Source organism: Sebastes fasciatus, chromosome 6 (genome assembly GCF_043250625.1).
Source record: "Sebastes fasciatus isolate fSebFas1 chromosome 6, fSebFas1.pri, whole genome shotgun sequence".
Taxonomy (NCBI): domain Eukaryota; kingdom Metazoa; phylum Chordata; class Actinopteri; order Perciformes; family Sebastidae; genus Sebastes; species Sebastes fasciatus.
The window spans coordinates 38459699-38481809 of NC_133800.1; the positions used below are offsets into that span (position 1 = coordinate 38459699).

At 48.1% G+C, this 22111-nt stretch overlaps 1 protein-coding gene across 1 annotated transcript in view; it reads right to left on the reverse strand.

The window, feature by feature from the left end:
• Positions 1-1019: 1019 nt before the first annotated feature.
• The window catches only part of ddx31 (DEAD (Asp-Glu-Ala-Asp) box polypeptide 31), a 25644-nt gene continuing 4552 nt past the window's right edge, over positions 1020-22111 (reverse strand). The window contains exons 3-21 of the mRNA XM_074639755.1: positions 18161-18301; positions 16343-16479; positions 15994-16069; positions 15768-15811; positions 15546-15616; positions 15252-15361; positions 14277-14318; positions 12982-13046; positions 12507-12626; positions 11484-11590; positions 11172-11383; positions 10750-10908; positions 10602-10661; positions 10441-10491; positions 10195-10334; positions 9465-9549; positions 2062-2173; positions 1687-1891; positions 1020-1253 (exon numbers count right to left, since the gene is read on the reverse strand). Coding sequence (XP_074495856.1) covers positions 1112-1253; positions 1687-1891; positions 2062-2173; positions 9465-9549; positions 10195-10334; positions 10441-10491; positions 10602-10661; positions 10750-10908; positions 11172-11383; positions 11484-11590; positions 12507-12626; positions 12982-13046; positions 14277-14318; positions 15252-15361; positions 15546-15616; positions 15768-15811; positions 15994-16069; positions 16343-16479; positions 18161-18301 — 2079 coding nt within the window. The 3' untranslated portion in view covers positions 1020-1111. The remainder of the gene's footprint in view (positions 1254-1686; positions 1892-2061; positions 2174-9464; positions 9550-10194; positions 10335-10440; positions 10492-10601; positions 10662-10749; positions 10909-11171; positions 11384-11483; positions 11591-12506; positions 12627-12981; positions 13047-14276; positions 14319-15251; positions 15362-15545; positions 15617-15767; positions 15812-15993; positions 16070-16342; positions 16480-18160; positions 18302-22111) is intronic.

Genomic DNA, 22111 nt, shown 5'->3' on the forward strand with positions numbered 1-22111 from the left:
TTTCAATAAATATTCCAATAATTCTGGATGTTTTTGTTGTTATTATTATTATTGTGTATTTTTATAGTAAATTATCACTATAATCTTAAAGTGTGAAAGATGTGAAGTCTGATTGATCAGTGATCTGAGGGTTATTGATCAGTGATCTGAGGTTTATTGATCAGTGATCTGAGGGTTATTGATCAGTGATCTGAGGTTTATTGATCAGTGATCTGAGGGTTATTGATCAGTGATCTGAGGGTTATTGATCAGTGATCATAGGGTTATTGATCAGTGATCATAGGTTTATTGATCAGTGATCTGAGGTTTATTGATCAGTGATCTGAGGGTTATTGATCAGTGATCTGAGGTTGAATGATCAGTGATCTGAGGTTGATTGATCAGTGATCTGAGGTTTATTGATCAGTGATCTGAGGTCCAGACGGCTGAATGTTAACGGAGCGATCAGCTGATGAAATATTGATGCTGTTAAAAGGCAGCGATCAGAGACACCAGAACACTCTGAATGTTTCTTTAAGTGCTTTTATTTCTTCAGCTGACTGAAAGCTCAACGTTATATTATATTCATATTATATTTATATCATATTTATATTCAGCTTCATTTATTTATTTATTTACTTTATTTTTAGATTTTAGAGGTTTTTTGGCTGTAAAACTCCGTCTGATGGAAATCTGCTACAGACGGTTCACTGGAGCCCAAACGTTACGTTGAAGACGTCAAGGACTACTGCAGTAGTACTGGAGTACTACTGGAGTACTACTCCAGTACTACTGGAGTACTACTCGAGTACTACTGCAGTATTCAGCAGTGAGACACGTGTTGGGAAACAGAATCCTGATGAACGGCGTTCAGATGGCGTCAGTGTGTTCGTAGAGCAAAGATATTATATTTCCCAACAAAGAAAAATCAATCCAATGGTAGAAACACATGATATTATTATCTACCAATCAGAGAGCAGTAGCTGTTGTTCAATCAGAGAGCAGTAGCTGTTGACCAATCAGAGAGCAGTCTGTAAAGAGTCATTTATAAAACAATTTTTCTTTATTTTTCTTTATTTAAACGTGATCAGATTCAGTTCTGAGCGACAGCGTGAAGTCGTCACCTTTAACCTCATAACTCCTCCTCTTCTTCTCCTGACTGGCCAAACGTCTTCTTCTTCTTCCTCTTCTTCTTCTTGGTGGCGTCTGCGTCCTCCAACCCGCTGGAGAACTCAGAGCGCAGCAGGCTGACCTCCCTCTGACCTTGAGACACCCTGAGGACGAGGAACCAGAACCGGATCATCAGATCAACGGTCTGTTATACGTAGCAACGGTCTGCTATACGTAGCAACGGTCTGCTATACGTAGCAACGGTCTGTTATACGCAACAACGGTCTGTTATACGTAGCAACGGTCTATTATAGTAGCAACGGTCTGTTATACGCAACAATGGTCTGTTATACGTAGCAACGGTCTATTATAGTAGCAACGGTCTGATATACATAGCAATGGTCTGTTATACGTAACAACGGTCTGTTATACGTAGCAACGGTCTGTTATACGTAGCAACGGTCTGTTATACGTAGCAACGGTCTATTATAGTAGCAACGGTCTGCTATACGTAGCAACGGTCTGCTATACGTAGCAACGGTCTGTTATACGTAACAACGGTCTGTTATACGTAGCAACGGTCTGTTATACTCTCACCTCTTTCCTCCTGCAGTCTGGCTGCTGCTGCCCTTCTTCTGGTTCTGGTTCTTGGCCCGGGGACCCGTGGCGGTGCTCAGGCCCTGCGGAGCATCCCTGAGGCCGAAGCTCTTGGCGGTGTGTCCCAGGTGGAGGGAGCGGATGTGGAAGACGTGTTTGAGGCCGGCGGGGTAGGTGGTGTAGGCCCGCAGGAAGGACTGCAGCGCTGATGACATCACAGTGACATCACAGGGACACATGTCACAACAGGAAGTCACAGAGATGAAACCACCTGATGGTCCTGACCCAGATGAAACCACCTGATGGTCCTGACCCAGATGAAACCACCTGATGGTCCTGACCCAGATGAAACCAGAACCACAGACTGTTACGTACCTTTCTTGGCGTTCTGCAGTGACTGAACGTCTGAGTGAACAACGTTCTCAAACTCCGTCTGCAGAACCGTCGCTCTCTCTCTGGTCTCCTGCTCCAGAGCTGCAGACGAACTCTGACAGACAGACAGGTAGAGGGAAAGACAGGTAGTGAGACAGACAGGTAGAGAGACAGACAGGTAGAGAGGTAGAGGAACAGACAGGTAGAGGGACAGACAGGGTGTTCTGTTATTCAGCGGTTACAACATCTAACTGTAAACAGAAAATAATCCTTCAGCCAGGAGACCAGCAGAGCTGATCCAGACCAGTTCATCATGAGCATCAGTATCCTTCCATGATCCAACAACCAGAACCTCTCCCTCTGAGGTTCCACTGGGCCTCCTGCTGCTCCAGAACCTCTCCCTCTAAGGTTCCACTGGGCCTCCTGCTACTCCAGAACCTCTCCCTCTGAGGTTCCACTGGGCCTCCTGCTGCTCCAGAACCTCTCCCTCTAAGGTTCCACTGGGCCTCCTGCTACTCCAGAACCTCCCCTCTGAGGTTCCACTGGGCCTCCTGCTACTCCAGAACCTCCCCTCTGAGGTTCCACTGGGCCTCCTGCTGCTCCAGAACCTCTCCCTCTAAGGTTCCACTGGGCCTCCTGCTACTCCAGAACCTCTCCCTCTGAGACTCCCCAAAGACTCCTGGAACCCTCTTAATGACCCGGGGAACCTTATGAAAACCCAGAGGGACCCCCAGAACCCCCTACTGAGACTAGGCTGTGGCTGTTACTCAAAGACGACTAAACCAATCAAAGACCCTCACGATGCCAAGAAGGACCTTGAACTCTCTCAAAGATCCCTGTGCCTCATTCAAAGCTCTTAGAACACACGGAAGCATCCCTGGATCCCTCTTAAAGACTCCTGGAACCCGCTTAAAAGTTCTGATGGACGTTTGGAACCAATTCAAAGGCCCCAGAAGCCACTCAACCCACTTGAAGGAACCCTGGAACCCCTTTAAAGATCCATGTACAGGATGGACTCTGGAAATTACATCAAAGGTTCCTGATCATCCTTAAAACACCCCAACCATCCCTGGACTCTCCTACGAGTCCTAGAACGGCCTCGTAGGACAAAACCTTTTATATCCCTTCAAAGACCTCTGGGACCGCACAATGCACCACCGGGATACCCTGAAGGAACAAACACCCTTACCCCTGACACTGACACCCACGGCGACAGACTGCTGGATACCCCTGAACAACCACTGAACCCCAATCAAAAGGTACCTAGAACCAACTGAAGGACCCTTGAAACCTCTCAAACATCTAGGAATTCCTTGTTATGACTACTGGAATTGTCTCTCAGACTCTGGTACCCTCTCTGAGACCCTGGTACCCTCTCTGAGACCCTGGGACCCTCTCTGAGACTCTGGTACCCTCTCTGGTACCCTCTCTCAGACCCTGGGACCCTCTCTGGTACCCTCTCTGAGACCATGGGACCCTCTCAAAGACCCTGGGACCCTCTCTGAGACCCTGGGACCCTCTCTGAGACCCTGGTACCCTCTCTGAGACCCTGGGACCCTCTCTGAGACTCTGGTACCCTCTCTCAGACTCTGGTACCCTCTCTGGTACCCTCTCTCAGACCCTGGGACCCTCTCTCAGACCCTGGTACCCTCTCAAAGACTCTGGTACCCTCTCTCAGACTCTGGTACCCTCTCTGGTACCCTCTCTCAGACCCTGGTACCCTCTCAGAGACCCTGGTACCCTCTCTCAGACTCTGGTACCCTCTCAAAGACCCTGGTACCCTCTCTCAGACTCTGGTACCCTCTGGCAGACCCTGGTACCCTCTCTCAGACCCTGGTACCCTCTCAAAGACCCTGGTACCCTCTCTCAGACTCTGGTACCCTCTGGCAGACCCTGGTACCCTCTCTCAGACCCTGGTACCCTCTCTCAGACCCTGGTACCCTCTCAAAGACTCTGGTACCCTCTCTCAGACTCTGGTACCCTCTCTGGTACCCTCTCTCAGACTCTGGTACCCTCTCAAAGACCCTGGTACCCTCTCTCAGACTCTGGTACCCTCTGGCAGACCCTGGTACCCTCTCTCAGACTCTGGTACCCTCTCAAAGACCCTGGTACCCTCTCTCAGACTCTGGTACCCTCTCAAAGACTCTGGTACCCTCTCTCAGACTCTGGTACCCTCTCTCAGACTCTGGTACCCTCTCGCAGACCCTGGTACCCTCTCTCAGACTCTGGTACCCTCTCAAAGACTCTGGTACCCTCTCAAAGACTCTGGTACCGTCTCTCAGACTCTGGTACCCTCTCTCAGACTCTGGTACCCTCTCAAAAACTCTGGTACCCTCTCTCAGACCCTGGTACCCTCTCAAAGACTCTGGTACCCTCTCTCAGACTCTGGTACCCTCTCAAAGACTCTGGTACCCTCTCTCAGACTCTGGTACCCTCTCGCAGACTCTGGTACCCTCTCTCAGACTCTGGTACCCTCTCGCAGACTCTGGTACCCTCTCGCAGACTCTGGTACCCTCTCGCAGACTCTGGTACCCTCTCTCAGACTCTGGTACCCTCTCAAAGACTCTGGTACCCTCTCAAAGACTCTGGTACCGTCTCTCAGACTCTGGTACCGTCTCTCAGACTCTGGTACCCTCTCGCAGACTCTGGTACCCTCTCTCAGACTCTGGTACCCTCTCAAAGACTCTGGTACCGTCTCTCAGACTCTGGTACCGTCTCTCAGACTCTGGTACCCTCTCGCAGACTCTGGTACCCTCTCAAAGACTCTGGTACCCTCTCAAAGACTCTGGTACCGTCTCTCAGACTCTGGTACCCTCTTGCAGACTCTGGTACCGTCTCTCAGACTCTGGTACCGTCTCTCAGACTCTGGTACCGTCTCTCAGACTCTGGTACCCTCTCAAAGACTCTGGTACCCTCTCAAAGACTCTGGTACCGTCTCGCAGACTCTGGTACCCTCTCTCAGACTCTGGTACCCTCTGGCAGACCCTGGTACCCTCTCTCAGACTCTGGTACCCTCTCAAAGACCCTGGTACCCTCTCTCAGACTCTGGTACCCTCTCAAAGACTCTGGTACCCTCTCTCAGACTCTGGTACCCTCTCAAAGACCCTGGTACCCTCTCTCAGACTCTGGTACCCTCTCAAAGACTCTGGTACCCTCTCAAAGACTCTGGTACCGTCTCGCAGACTCTGGTACCCTCTCTCAGACTCTGGTACCCTCTGGCAGACCCTGGTACCCTCTCTCAGACTCTGGTACCCTCTCAAAGACCCTGGTACCCTCTCTCAGACTCTGGTACCCTCTCAAAGACTCTGGTACCCTCTCTCAGACTCTGGTACCCTCTCTCAGACTCTGGTACCCTCTCGCAGACCCTGGTACCCTCTCAAAGACCCTGGTACCCTCTCTCAGACTCTGGTACCGTCTCTCAGACTCTGGTACCCTCTCAAAGACTCTGGTACCCTCTCAAAGACTCTGGTACCGTCTCTCAGACTCTGGTACCGTCTCTCAGACTCTGGTACCGTCTCTCAGACTCTGGTACCCTCTCAAAAACTCTGGTACCCTCTCTCAGACCCTGGTACCCTCTCAAAGACTCTGGTACCCTCTCTCAGACTCTGGTACCCTCTCAAAGACTCTGGTACCCTCTCAAAGACTCTGGTACCCTCTCGCAGACTCTGGTACCCTCTCGCAGACTCTGGTACCCTCTCTCAGACTCTGGTACCCTCTCGCAGACTCTGGTACCCTCTCGCAGACTCTGGTACCCTCTCGCAGACTCTGGTACCCTCTCGCAGACTCTGGTACCCTCTCTCAGACTCTGGTACCCTCTCGCAGACTCTGGTACCCTCTCAAAGACTCTGGTACCGTCTCTCAGACTCTGGTACCGTCTCTCAGACTCTGGTACCCTCTCGCAGACTCTGGTACCCTCTCTCAGACTCTGGTACCCTCTCGCAGACTCTGGTACCCTCTCAAAGACTCTGGTACCGTCTCTCAGACTCTGGTACCGTCTCTCAGACTCTGGTACCGTCTCTCAGACTCTGGTACCGTCTCTCAGACTCTGGTACCCTCTCAAAGACTCTGGTACCCTCTCAAAGACTCTGGTACCGTCTCTCAGACTCTGGTACCCTCTTGCAGACTCTGGTACCGTCTCTCAGACTCTGGTACCCTCTTGCAGACTCTGGTACCGTCTCTCAGACTCTGGTACCGTCTCTCAGGCTCTGGTACCCTCTTGCAGACTCTGGTACCCTCTCAAAGACTCTGGTACCGTCTCTCAGACTCTGGTACCCTCTTGCAGACTCTGGTACCGTCTCTCAGACTCTGGTACCGTCTCTCAGACTCTGGTACCGTCTCTCAGACTCTGGTACCCTCTCAAAGACTCTGGTACCCTCTCAAAGACTCTGGTACCGTCTCTCAGACTCTGGTACCCTCTTGCAGACTCTGGTACCGTCTCTCAGACTCTGGTACCCTCTTGCAGACTCTGGTACCGTCTCTCAGACTCTGGTACCCTCTTGCAGACTCTGGTACCCTCTCAAAGACTCTGGTACCGTCTCTCAGACTCTGGTACCGTCTCTCAGACTCTGGTACCGTCTCTCAGACTCTGGTACCCTCTCTCAGACTCTGGTACCCTCTTGCAGACTCTGGTACCCTCTCAAAGACTCTGGTACCGTCTCTCAGACTCTGGTACCGTCTCTCAGACTCTGGTACCCTCTCAAAAACTCTGGTACCCTCTCTCAGACCCTGGTACCCTCTCTCAGACTCTGGTACCCTCTCAAAAACTCTGGTACCCTCTCTCAGACCCTGGTACCCTCTCAAAGACTCTGGTACCCTCTCTCAGACTCTGGTACCCTCTCAAAGACTCTGGTACCCTCTCTCAGACTCTGGTACCCGCTCGCAGACTCTGGTACCCTCTCTCAGACTCTGGTACCCTCTCAAAGACTCTGGTACCCTCTCTCAGACTCTGGTACCCTCTCGCAGACTCTGGTACCCTCTCTCAGACTCTGGTACCCTCTCGCAGACTCTGGTACCGTCTCTCAGACTCTGGTACCGTCTCTCAGACTCTGGTACCGTCTCTCAGACTCTGGTACCGTCTCTCAGACTCTGGTACCGTCTCTCAGACCCTGGTACCCTCTCTCAGACTCTGGTACCCTCTCAAAAACTCTGGTACCCTCTCTCAGACCCTGGTACCCTCTCAAAGACTCTGGTACCCTCTCTCAGACTCTGGTACCCTCTCAAAGACTCTGGTACCCTCTCTCAGACTCTGGTACCCTCTCGCAGACTCTGGTACCCTCTCTCAGACTCTGGTACCCTCTCGCAGACTCTGGTACCCTCTCGCAGACTCTGGTACCCTCTCGCAGACTCTGGTACCCTCTCTCAGACTCTGGTACCCTCTTGCAGACTCTGGTACCCTCTCAAAGACTCTGGTACCGTCTCTCAGACTCTGGTACCGTCTCTCAGACTCTGGTACCGTCTCTCAGACTCTGGTACCCTCTCGCAGACTCTGGTACCCTCTCTCAGACTCTGGTACCCTCTTGCAGACTCTGGTACCCTCTCAAAGACTCTGGTACCGTCTCTCAGACTCTGGTACCGTCTCTCAGACTCTGGTACCGTCTCTCAGACTCTGGTACCCTCTCAAAGACTCTGGTACCCTCTTGCAGACTCTGGTACCGTCTCTCAGACTCTGGTACCCTCTTGCAGACTCTGGTACCGTCTCTCAGACTCTGGTACCGTCTCTCAGACTCTGGTACCGTCTCTCAGACTCTGGTACCCTCTCAAAGACTCTGGTACCGTCTCTCAGACTCTGGTACCGTCTCTCAGACTCTGGTACCGTCTCTCAGACTCTGGTACCCTCTCTCAGACTCTGGTACCCTCTTGCAGACTCTGGTACCCTCTCAAAGACTCTGGTACCGTCTCTCAGACTCTGGTACCGTCTCTCAGACTCTGGTACCCTCTCAAAAACTCTGGTACCCTCTCTCAGACCCTGGTACCCTCTCTCAGACTCTGGTACCCTCTCAAAAACTCTGGTACCCTCTCTCAGACCCTGGTACCCTCTCAAAGACTCTGGTACCCTCTCTCAGACTCTGGTACCCTCTCAAAGACTCTGGTACCCTCTCTCAGACTCTGGTACCCGCTCGCAGACTCTGGTACCCTCTCTCAGACTCTGGTACCCTCTCAAAGACTCTGGTACCCTCTCTCAGACTCTGGTACCCTCTCGCAGACTCTGGTACCCTCTCTCAGACTCTGGTACCCTCTCGCAGACTCTGGTACCGTCTCTCAGACTCTGGTACCGTCTCTCAGACTCTGGTACCGTCTCTCAGACTCTGGTACCGTCTCTCAGACCCTGGTACCCTCTCTCAGACTCTGGTACCCTCTCAAAAACTCTGGTACCCTCTCTCAGACCCTGGTACCCTCTCAAAGACTCTGGTACCCTCTCTCAGACTCTGGTACCCTCTCAAAGACTCTGGTACCCTCTCTCAGACTCTGGTACCCTCTCGCAGACTCTGGTACCCTCTCTCAGACTCTGGTACCCTCTCGCAGACTCTGGTACCCTCTCGCAGACTCTGGTACCCTCTCGCAGACTCTGGTACCCTCTCTCAGACTCTGGTACCCTCTTGCAGACTCTGGTACCCTCTCAAAGACTCTGGTACCGTCTCTCAGACTCTGGTACCGTCTCTCAGACTCTGGTACCGTCTCTCAGACTCTGGTACCCTCTCGCAGACTCTGGTACCCTCTCTCAGACTCTGGTACCCTCTTGCAGACTCTGATACCCTCTCAAAGACTCTGGTACCGTCTCTCAGACTCTGGTACCGTCTCTCAGACTCTGGTACCGTCTCTCAGACTCTGGTACCCTCTCAAAGACTCTGGTACCCTCTTGCAGACTCTGGTACCGTCTCTCAGACTCTGGTACCCTCTTGCAGACTCTGGTACCGTCTCTCAGACTCTGGTACCGTCTCTCAGACTCTGGTACCGTCTCTCAGACTCTGGTACCCTCTCAAAGACTCTGGTACCGTCTCTCAGACTCTGGTACCCTCTTGCAGACTCTGGTACCGTCTCTCAGACTCTGGTACCGTCTCTCAGACTCTGGTACCGTCTCTCAGACTCTGGTACCCTCTCAAAGACTCTGGTACCCTCTCAAAGACTCTGGTACCCTCTTGCAGACTCTGGTACCGTCTCTCAGACTCTGGTACCGTCTCTCAGACTCTGGTACCCTCTTGCAGACTCTGGTACCCTCTCAAAGACTCTGGTACCGTCTCTCAGACTCTGGTACCCTCTTGCAGACTCTGGTACCCTCTCAAAGACTCTGGTACCCTCTCAAAGACTCTGGTACCGTCTCTCAGACTCTGGTACCCTCTTGCAGACTCTGGTACCGTCTCTCAGACTCTGGTACCCTCTCAAAGACTCTGGTACCCTCTGGGTCTTACCTTGCTGTGATATTTGCCCCGTCCTTTGTAGGTGTCGTCCATCATCAGACTGGACAGGATGTCCAGCAGCTTCATCTCTGATAGGCTGAAACACAACAAGACCCGCCCCCCCACAGTCAGAACCAGGAGGTGGACCAACAGAGATACTGGACCAGTACCAGCAGTAGTACCATCACTGTGGTACTATCACTGTAGTACTATCACTGTGGTACTCAGAGAGAGTACAGTAGTATCAGTAGTACCACTGTGGTACTCATAGTACTATCACTGTGGTAGTATCACTGTGGTACTCATAGTACTATCACTGTGGTACTACCACTGTGGTACTCATAGTACTATCACTGTGGTACTCATAGTACTATCACTGTGGTACTCATAGTACTATCACTGTGGTAGTATCACTGTGGTACTCATAGTACTATCACTGTGGTACTACCACTGTGGTACTCATAGTACTATCACTGTGGTACTCATAGTACTATCACTGTGGTACTATCACTGTGGTACTACCACTGTGGTAGTATCACTGTGGTACTACCACTGTGGTACTACCACTGTGGTACTCATAGTACTATCACTGTGGTACTATCACTGTGGTACTACCACTGTGGTAGTATCACTGTGGTACTACCACTGTGGTACTCATAGTACTATCACTGTGGTACATTTAGAGAATACAGTAGTATCAGTAGTACTACCACTGTGGTACTCGTAGAGTACTACAACAGACCTGATGCTGTGATTGGCCAGCTCTCCGATGAAGGCAGTCTCAGCAGGAGTGAGGAAGAGGAGGCTGCTTCCTCTTCCTCCGATACGAGCCGTCCGGCCAACCCGATGGACGTACTCCGCCGCCGTCGTCGGAGGAGTGTACTGTAAACACACAGAGTAGTACCTGTAGTAGTACCTGTAGTAGTACCTGTAGTACTGGTAGTAGTATTATCAGGATCATGTTCAGAGTCATGAGGAAGATGATCACCTGAAGGATCCAGGTGACCTGACGGAGGTCCAGACCTCTGGCTGCAACGTCCTGAAACATCACAGATATACACACCATCAATACCCTGAGACACATTGTGAGTATATGATGTACTGTATACATTAGGAGTATATATATACTGTATATATAGAGTGACTGACCGTACAGAGCAGAACTCCCCCCGGAGACACTGAGAACTTCTGGAAGACATCTGAGCGCTCCTGGTGGACAAAACAAACGCTGCTCAGATAACCAGCTGATCAGCGACTCACTGAGGAGCACAGACAACGTGACGGACGGCGCTCTCACCTCCTGCTTCATGTTGCCGTGGAGACGCAGGAAGCTGAGGCGAGGCGTCTGAGCGGCGGCGGCGGCGGGCCCAGAGAGGACGGAGGTGAAGAGGGAGTGGAGGAACTCCACGGCCTCGCAGCTGGACGTGAAGACGATCAGCTTGTTGTTCTGACAAAACTGAACATGGAGACAGTTCACTGACCAATCAGGACGCTGCAGCTGGAACCACCTGAGCCAGGTGACGGTTTACTGACCAATCAGGAATATGTATATATTTATTATACTTTACCTTTGACAGCCCTACTGTATATATATATACATATAAATATATATATAAATATATATATATATATTTCTGTGTATTGTAGTTTACCTGACAGCCCTACTGTATGTGTCTATATGTATATATAGAGAGAGAGAGAGGTTGTATTGTAGTTTACCTTACATTTGTCCAGGATGAAAGCAGCCAGACAGACCAGCCGGACCTTACTGGGGACGACCACCACGTACTGCTGCAGAGCCTCCGGCAGAGCGAAGCTCTCCGATTGGCTGGCTGTGCCGGGGTCAGAGGTGGTGAGGTCAGAGGAGACGGGGCCAGACACGTGGATGGTGACTGGGTCGTCGAGACAAACGTCTGCTAACCGGGTCACACCTGGAACACAGCTGGATGTTAGAGACATCAGCTGCTGTCAGCTAGCTTGATAATACCAACATGGCATCATTTCCTCCAGAACAGGAAGTAGAGAGTTTACCGTGAGTTAACGTAGCCGACAGCAGGACGTTCTGCCGGGTCGGCCCGGTACCGTTCAGACTGTTCAATATGACCGTCAGGTCCTTCTCAAAACCCAGGTCCAACGTCCTGAACACACACAGGAGTACACATTAATACACATGAGTACACATTAATACACAGGAGTACACATTACTGTGGTTGGGGGCTGGTTGGTGGCTGGTTGGGGGTGTGGTTGGGAGCTGGTTGGGAGCTGGTTGGGGGCTGGTTGGTGGCTGGTTGGGGGTGTGGTTGGGGGTGTGGTTGTGGGCTGGTTTGGGGTGTGGTTGGTGATGTGGTTGGGGGCTGGTTGGGGATGTGGTTGGGGGCTGGTTGGGGGCTGGTTGGGGGTGTGGTTGGGGGCTGGTTGGGGTGTGGTTGGGGGCTGGTTGGGGGCTGGTTTGGGGTGTGGTTGGGGGCTGGTTTGGGGTGTGGTTGGGGGTGTGGTTGGGGGCTGGTTGGGGTGTGTTTGGGGAAGTGGTTGGGGGCTGGTTGGGGGCTTGTTGTGGGCTTGTTGGTTGTGTGGTTGAATGCTGGTTGGGTGTGTGGTTGGGGGCTGGTTGTCGGTGCAGTTGTGGGTGTGGTTGGGGGCTGGTTGTGGGTGTGGTTGGGGGCTGGTTGGGGGGTGTGGTTGGGGGCTGGTTGGGAGCTGGTTGGGGTGTGGTTGGGGGCTGGTTGGGGGTGTGGTTGGGGGCTGGTTGGGGTGTGGTTGGGGGCTGGTTGGGGGTGTGGTTGGGGGCTGGTTGGGGGCTGGTTGGGGTGTGGTTGGGGGTGTGGTTGGGGGTCTGGTTGGGGTCTGGTTGGGGTGTGGTTGGGGGCTGGTTGGGGGCTGGTTGGGGGTGTGGTTGGGGGCTGGTTGGGAGCTGGTTGGGGGCTTGTTTGTTGTGTGGTTGAATGCTGATTGGGGTGTGGTTGGGGGCTGGTTGGGGGGCTGGTTGGGGGCTGGTTGGGGTGTGGTTGGAGGCTGGTTGGGTGTGTGGTTGGGGGCTGGTTGGGGGGTTCTTACCGGTCGGCCTCGTCCAGAACCAGCCAGCGGACGGCGCTGAAGGCGATGCTCAGAGTGTTCCTGATGTGATCCACCAGACGACCAGGAGTCGAGACCAGGATGTTGATTCCTTTACGAAGTCTGGAGAGAGACGCGAGTCTGTCAGTCCAACCTGCTGTCCTCCTTCCTGTCCTCCTTCCTGACCTCCTTCCTGACCTCCTTCCTGTCCTCCTTCCTGTCCTCTTCCCTGTCCTCCTTCCTGTCCTCCTTCCTGTCCTCCTTCCTGTCCTCTTCCCTGTCCTCCTTCCTGTCCTCCTTCCTAACCTCCTTCCTGTCCTCCTTCCTAACCTCCTTCCTGTCCTCCTTCCTGACCTCCTCCATGTCCTCCTTCCTGTCCTCCTCCCTGTCCTCTTTTCTGTCCTCCTCCTTCCTGTCCTCCTTCCTGTCCTCCTTCCTGTCCTCCTTCCTAAGGAGAGATCAGGTATCAGTAGTTTACCTGGCCTTCTCTGCCTTCCTCTTCTCTCCTCCCATCAGGACTCCAGGAACGATCCAGGTGAACGGCTGCAGAGAAGAGAAGGAGGAGGAGAGAGAGGGAGAGAGAGGAAGATGAGGAGGAGGAAAGAGAGGGAGAGAGGAGGAGGAGGAGAGAGTGGAAGAGAGAGGAGAGAGAGGAGGAGGAGGGAGGGGAGGAGTAGGAGAGAGAGAGGGAGGGAGAGAGAGGAGGAGGAGGAGAGAGAGGGAGAGAGAGGAAGATGAGGAGGAGGCAAGAGAGGGAGAGAGAGGAGGAGAGAGAGGAGGAGGAGGAGGAGAGGAGGAGAGGAGGAGGAGGAGAGAGAGGAAGATGAGGAGGAGGAAAGAGAGGGAGAGAGAGGAGAGGGAGAGGAGGAGAGAGGAGGAGGAGAAGGAGAGGAGGAGGAGGAGGAGAGAGAGGGAGAGAGTAGGAGGAGGGAGAGGGAGAGAGGAAGATGAGGAGGAGGAAAGAGAGGGAGAGAGAGGAGGAGGAGAGAGAGGAGGAGGAGGAGGAGAGGAGGAGAGGAGGAGGAGGAGGAGAGGAAGATGAGGAGGAGGAAAGAGAGGGAGAGAGAGGAGAGGGAGAGGAGGAGAGAGAGGAGGAGGAGGAGGAGAGGAGGAGAGGGAGAGAAGGAGAGAGAGGAGGAGGAGGAGGAGAGGAGGAGAGGGAGAGGAGGAGAGAGAGGAGGAGAGGGAGAGGAGGAGAGAGAGAGGAGGAGAGGGAGAGGAGGAGAGAGAGGAGGAGAGGGAGAGGAGGAGAGGGAGAGGAGGAGAGAGAGGAGGAGAGGGAGAGGAGGAGAGAGAGGAGGAGAGGGAGAGGAGGAGAGGGAGAGGAGGAGAGAGAGGAGGAGAGGGAGAGGAGGAGAGGGAGAGGAGGAGAGGGAGAGGAGGAGAGGAAGAGAGGAGGAGGGAGAGAGGAGGAGAGAGGAGGAGAGGGAGAGGAGGAGAGAGAGGAGGAGAGGGAGAGGAGGAGAGGAGAGGAGGAGAGGGAGAGGAGGAGAGAGAGAGGAGGAGAGGGAGAGGAGAGAGAGAGGAGGAGAGGGAGGGAGGGAGGAGAGGGAGAGGAGAGAGAGAGAGGAGGAGAGGGAGGAGGAGAGGGAGAGGAGGAGAGGGAGGAGGAGAGGGAGAGGAGGAGAGGGAGAGGAGGAGAGGGAGAGGAGGAGAGGGAGGAGGAGAGGGAGAGGGGAGGGAGAGGAGGAGGAGGGAGGAGGAGCTGATGTTTTATGACTGAACATTTAATCAATCAATAAAATAATCATTAAATCTGATCAATAGTGATACCTTCAGGAGCTTCTGGAAGATCTGAAACGTCTGCTGGGCCAGCTGAGAGACAGACAGAGACAGAGACAGAGAGACAGAGACAGAGACAGTGAGTCAGTCTGTAGGTCAGTAGCTCAGTCTGTAGGTCAGTCTGTAGGTCAGTCTGTAGGTCAGTCTGTAGGTCAGTCTGTAGGTCAGTCTGTAGGTCAGTAGGTTAGTCAGTAGGTCAGTCTGTAGGTCAGTCTGTAGGTCAGTCTGTAGGTCAGTAGGTTAGTCAGTAGGTCAGTCTGTAGGTCAGTCTGTAGGTCAGTCTGTAGGTCAGTAGGTTAGTCAGTAGGTCAGTCTGTAGGTCAGTCTGTAGGTCAGTAGGTTAGTCAGTAGGTCAGTCTGTAGGTCAGTCTGTAGGTCAGTCTGTAGGTCAGTAGGTTAGTCAGTAGGTCAGTCTGTAGGTCAGTCTGTAGGTCAGTAGGTTAGTCAGTAGGTCAGTCTGTAGGTCAGTCTGTAGGTCAGTAGGTCAGTCTGTAGGTCAGTCTGTAGGTCAGTAGCTCAGTCTGTAGGTCAGTCTGTAGGTCAGTAGGTTAGTCTGTAGGTCAGTCTGTAGGTCAGTAGGTCAGTCTGTAGGTCAGTAGCTCAGTCTGTAGGTCTGTAGGTCAGTCTGTAGGTCTGTAGGTCAGTAGCTCAGTCTGTAGGTCAGTCTGTAGGTCAGTAGCTCAGTCTGTAGGTCTGTAGGTCAGTCTGTAGGTCTGTAGGTCAGTAGCTCAGTCTGTAGGTCAGTCTGTAGGTCAGTAGCTCAGTCTGTAGGTCTGTAGGTCAGTCTGTAGGTCAGTAGGTCAGTCTGTAGGTCTGTAGGTCAGTCTGTAGGTCTGTAGGTCAGTAGCTCAGTCTGTAGGTCTGTAGGTCAGTCTGTAGGTCTGTAGGTCAGTAGCTCAGTCTGTAGGTCAGTCTGTAGGTCAGTAGGTCAGTCTGTAGGTCAGTAGGTCAGTCTGTGTCTCTGACCTCTCTGGTGGGGACGATGATGACAGCCAGAGGACCGTCAGACCTGCTGATCTTCTGCTGGACGGCCTGCAGACTCTGGACGATGGGGACGGCGTAGGACAGAGTCTTCCCTGCAGAGACCAACCAACCGTCACTGACTGTTAGAGAGGTCCAGTCTGGTTCTGACCCGGGTTCTGACCAGTCTGGTTCTGACCCGGGTTCTGACCCGGGTTCTGACCAGTCTGGTTCTGAGCCGGGCTCTGACTCGTTGAGATGGTGTTGGAGGATTGATGTATTGATAAAGAGAGGTCTCACCTGAGCCGGTCTGAGAGCGGACCACAGCGTCCCGTCCCGACAGCAGAACCGGGATGGTCTGCTTCTGAACACTGAACACACAGCGAGGGGTTAAACACAGAGGTCAGAGGTCACAGGTCAGAGGTCACAGGTCACTGAATGGACGTCAATGCACTGTCCCTTTAAATGATGGACACAGGTGTGTGTGTGTGTGTGTGTGTGTGTGTGTGTGTGTGAACTGACCTGGTCACCGTGGTAACGTTCAGGACTTTGTTCAGTGTTGCCACCTGGTGGACAGAAACCAGCCAATCAGAGCAGAGAACACTCAGCAGCTCTGATCATTTATTATGATTACAATAATAACAATAATAACAATAACACTATTGTTATCATTTATTATTGTAACAACAATAACAATGATATTATTATTGTTGTTATTATTATTATAGTAATAATAAGGGGGTGTTACCAGGTGGGGGTGCAGGTCCAGGTCTGAAAATGAGTCACTGGTGAAAATCTGCTCCTTCAACTGGGAGACTACCGGTCTGAGAGAGGACAGGAGGGAGGACAGGAGGGAGGACAGGAGAGAGGACAGGAGGGAGGACAGGAGGGAGGACAGGAGGGAGGACAGGAGAGAGGACAGGAGGGAGGACAGGAGGGAGGACAGGAGGGAGGACAGGAGGGAGGACAGGAGGGAGGACAGATGTTTATAAGAGACTGATTAAAGGTGTGATAAGGATGATGTCAGCTGGTTATGGTGGGAACCAATCAGAATGCAGCTGGCGCTGTGAGGGCCAATCAGAGGAGGAGCTGAGTACCTGCTGATCTCTGGGATGTCTGGGTTGTGTCTGAAGAGGGAGGACGTCTTGATGCTGCTCCTTCCTGTCTCCGTCACTCCGTCCTTCTTCTTCTTCCTCTGCGGTGTCCTCCTGTCCGTCTGCTCAGCGGCTGGAGACTGAAACACGTCCATTATTACTACAACTAATAATAATAATAATAACTAGAATAATATCTACTATTACTACAACTAGAATAATAATAATAATAATAATAATAATAATAATAATAACAACAGGTGTGTTTACCTGAGTGTCCTCCTCGTCGTCCTCGTCCTCGTCCTCATCCTCCCGTCTCCTCTGTTTGAAGGAGCCTCTCTTCTTCTTCTCCTCCTCTGAGAAGCTGATCCTCCTCTTCTCTGCCTTCTGCTTCTTCTGCCGGTCCAACACAAACACTCTTATTAATATTAATAATAATAACAACAACAACAACAATAATGATACAATAACAATAATAATAATAATAACAATAATAATAATAATAATACCAACAATAACAATAATAATAAAATTAATAATAACAATAATAATAATAATAATAATAACAACAATAACAACAATAACAAAATTAATAATAATAATAATAATAATTCTTATTCTTATTATAATAATAATAATTCTTATTATAATAATAACAATATAATAACAATAATAATAATAATAATAATAACAATAATAATTATTATTATAATAACAACAATAATAATAACAATAATTATTATTATTATAATAAAAATAACAATAACAATAATTATTATAATAATAATAACAATAATAATAATAATAATAATTATTATTATTATAATAATAACAATAATAATAACAATAATTATTATTATAATAATAACAATAATAATAACAATAATTATTATTATAATAACAATAATAATAACAATAATAATAATAACAATAATAATAACAATAATTATTTATTATAATATAACAGTAATATAACAATAATTATTATTATAATAATAACAATAATAATAACAATAATTATTATTATAATAACAATAATAATAACAATAATAATAATAACAATAATAATAACAATAATTATTATAATAATAACAATAATAATAACAATAATAATAACAATTATTATTGTAATAATAACAATAATAATAATAATAATAATAATTATTATTATTATAATAATAACAATAATAATAATAACAATAATTATTATTATAATAATAACAATAATAATAACAATAATAATAACAATAATTATTATTGTAATAATAATAATAATAATAACAATAATTATTATTATAATAATAACAATAATAATAATAACAATAATTATTATTATAATAATAACAATAATAATAATAATAATAATAACAATAATTATTATTATAATAATAACAATAATAATAACAATAATAATTAAAGCTGCAAGCAGCGATGAACGGGCCCTCGCCCCCGCGGGCACGTTTGGGGAACGCGCACGTCGGGGAACACGCTGTTGTTCATTCCCGTGAAAGTCGGAAACAGCACGCAACAGTTAGAGTGAATTTTCTGCTTGGAGCATGTGGCGCTGGAAATGAACTGTTGAGAACATGTGGGGCGTCCTTTAAAGCACTTCTATGAGGGTGGCTGGCAGTATACAACCATTTCCTGTTGTCAGTAGGTGGCGCTATGACTTTCACTCATAATACCACGTATATATCTTCAGGCCTGGACTCTTATAAAACATGTCAAATTTGGGGAAGATTGGACAATGTATAGTCAATTTACTACAACTAGAATAATAATAATAATAATAATAATAATAATAATAATAATAATAATAACAACAGGTGTGTTTACCTGAGTGTCCTCCTCGTCGTCCTCGTCCTCGTCCTCATCCTCCCGTCTCCTCTGTTTGAAGGAGCCTCTCTTCTTCTTCTCCTCCTCTGAGAAGCTGATCCTCCTCTTCTCTGCCTTCTGCTTCTTCTGCCGGTCCAACACAAACACTCTTATTAATATTAATAATAATAACAACAACAACAACAATAATGATACAATAACAATAATAATAATAATAACAACAAATAATAATAATAACAATACCAACAATAACAATAATAATAAAATTAATAATAACTATAATAATAATAATAATAACAACAATAACAATAATAACAACAATAACAAAATTAATAATAATAATAATAATAATTCTTATTCTTATTATAATAATAATAATTCTTATTATAATAATAACAATATAATAACAATAATAATAATAATAATAATAACAATAATAATTATTATTATAATAACAACAATAATAATAACAATAATTATTATTATTATAATAAAAATAACAATAACAATAATTATTATAATAATAATAACAATAATAATAATAACAATAATTATTATTATAATAATAACAATAATTATTATTATAATAATAACAATAATAATAACAATAATTATTATTATAATAATAACAATAATAATAACAATAATTATTATTATAATAACAATAATAATAACAATAATAATAATAACAATAATAATAACAATAATTATTATTATAATAATAACAGTAATAATAACAATAATTATTATTATAATAATAACAATAATAATAACAATAATTATTATTATAATAACAATAATAATAACAATAATAATAATAACAATAATAATAACAATAATTATTATTATAATAATAACAATAATAATAACAATAATAATAACAATAATTATTATTGTAATAATAATAATAATAATAACAATAATTATTATTATAATAATAACAATAATAATAATAACAATAATTATTATTATAATAATAACAATAATAATAATAATAATAATAACAATAATTATTATTATAATAATAACAATAATAATAACAATAATAATTAAAGCTGCAAGCAGCGATGAACGGGCCCTCGCCCCCGCGGGCACGTTTGGGGAACGCGCACGTCGGGGAACACGCTGTTGTTCATTCCCGTGAAAGTCGGAAACAGCACGCAACAGTTAGAGTGAATTTTCTGCTTGGAGCATGTGGCGCTGGAAATGAACTGTTGAGAACATGTGGGGCGTCCTTTAAAGCACTTCTATGAGGGTGGCTGGCAGTATACAACCATTTCCTGTTGTCAGTAGGTGGCGCTATGACTTTCACTCATAATACCACGTATATATCTTCAGGCCTGGACTCTTATAAAACATGTCAAATTTGGGGAAGATTGGACAATGTATAGTCAATTTACTACAACTTCCTGTTGCCAGTAGGGGGCGCTATGACTTTCACGCATAATACCATGTATATGTCTTCAGGACGGGTCTCTTATAAAATATGTCAAATTTGGGGAAGATTGGACAATGTATAGTCAATTTACAACAATTTCCTGTTTCCTGTAGGGGGCGCTATGACTTTCACTCATAATACCACATATATGTCTTTTGGCCTGGACTCTTATCCAGCTTGTGAAGTTTGGGGCAGATCGGACTATGTAAAGTCAAGTTACAACAGCATCCTGTGTCATGGCGAAACATCAAAATTCGCCGCGCCGCCACAAGAACGCCGTTTCACGAAAACACAAAAGCTTCGCAATTTAGTATCATGAAGGTCTTGAGATTCTGCTGCCCGACTTTGAGATGGATTGCTTGTATCCTCTAGGAGGAGTATCGCAAAGTTCCATACCTAAAAAGAGACAAAATGGCGTCTTTGCACATGACGTATGACATCACCGTTCGAGCGATCAAATATTTCTTCGCAATTTAGCATCACGGTAGTTTGAGGGTTATACCACCCAAATTTGACGCGGATCCGATAAACTCTCTAGGAGGAGTTCGTAAAAGTATGCATAAAATACATGAAAAACGCACAAAATCCAATATGGCCGACTTCCCGGTGGGCGGAGCTAATGAAACCCGATGAGGAATATGTTTCAAATAATGAGTGGGATATGCATACCAAATTTCATTACTATAGGATCAACTTTGACCAAACTATAGCCTTCCACGCGTTAGGGGGCGCTAGAGAGCGGGCTAAATGCACTGAACCTAATGGCTGTACATTTACATAAAGTTCACAGGTGTCAATCATTTTGCCAAGTTTCATGCGTTTTCGAGTACCTAAAGGTATGTTCCATCTCTAAAAGACATATGGGGGCGCTAGAGAGCCAACGTGCCACGCCCAAGCAAAATTTTACCACTAAAATAAAGTAATTACGAGTTTGGATGTGCGTGTAAAGTTTCATAATTTTTTCCATCCATCCATCTTCAACCGCTTATCCGGGATCGGGTCGCGGGGGCAACAGCTCCAGCAGGGGACCCCAAACTTCCCTTTCCCGGGCCACATTAACCAGCTCTGACTGGGGGATCCCGAGGCGTTCCCAGGCCAGAGTAGAGATATAATCTCTCCATCTAGTCCTGGGTCTTCCCCGTGGTCTCCTCCCAGCTGGTCGTGCCTGGAACACCTCCCAAGGGAGGCGCCCAGGAGGCATCCGTGCTAGATGCCCGAACCACCTCAACTGGCTCCTTTCGACGCAAAGGAGCAAGGACTCTACTCCGAGTCCCTCACGGATGACTGAGCTTCTTACCCTATCTCTAAGGGAGACGCCAGCCACCCTCCTGAGGAAACCCATTTCGGCCGCTTGCACCCGCGACCTCGTTCTTTCGGTCATGACCCAGCCCTCATGACCAGAGGTGAGAGTAGGAACGAAGATTGAACGGTAGATCGAGAGCTTTGCCTTCCGGCTCAGCTCTCTTTTCGTCACAACGGTGCGGTAAAGCGAATGCAATACCGCCCCTGCTGCTCCGATTCTCCGACCAATCTCACGTTCCATCGTCCCCTCACTCGCGAACAAGACCCCGAGATACTTAAACTCCTTCACTTGGGGTAAGGACTCATTCCCTACCCGGAGTAGGCAAACCACCGGTTTCCTGCTGAGAACCATGGCCTCAGATTTAGAGGTGCTGATTCTCATCCCGACTGCGTCACACTCGGCTGCGAACCGATCCAGTGAGTGCTGGAGGTCGCAGACCGATGATGCCAACAGGACCACATCATCTGCAAAAAGCAGCGATGAGATCCTCAGCACACCGATCTGCAAACCCTCCTCCACCCGACTACGCCTCGATATCCTGTCCATGAATATCACGAACAGGATTGGTGACAAAGCGCAGCCCTGGCGGAGGCCAACCCCCACCGGAAACGAGTCCGACTTATTGCCGAGGATCCGAACACAGCTCTCGCTTTGGGCGTACAGGGATTGGATGGCCCTGAGAAGTGCCCCCCTCACCCCATACTCCCGCAGCACCCCCCACAGTATCTCCCGGGGGACCCGGTCATATGCCTTCTCCAAGTCCACAAAACACATGTAGACTGGATGGGCATACTCCCAGGCCCCCTCCAGGATCCTTGCGAGAGTGAAAAGCTGGTCCGTTGTTCCACGGCCAGGACGGAATCCGCATTGTTCCTCTTCGATCTGAGGTTCGACTATCGGCCGAACCCTCCTTTCCAGCACCTTGGAGTAGACTTTACCAGGGAGGCTGAGCAGTGTGATACCCCTGTAATTGGCACACACTCTCTGGTCCCCCTTTTTGAAAAGGGGAACCACCACCCCGGTCTGCCACTCCTTAGGCACTGTCACCGACTTCCACGCGGTGTTGAAGAGACGTGTCATCCAAGACAGCCCCTCCCCACCCATTCCTCATAATTTTTTGTGCATCCTAAAGTCTTCAAACATGTGTTCGTAAATTTTAAAATCACGCAGGAAGTCCAACGTGGCTGACTTCCTG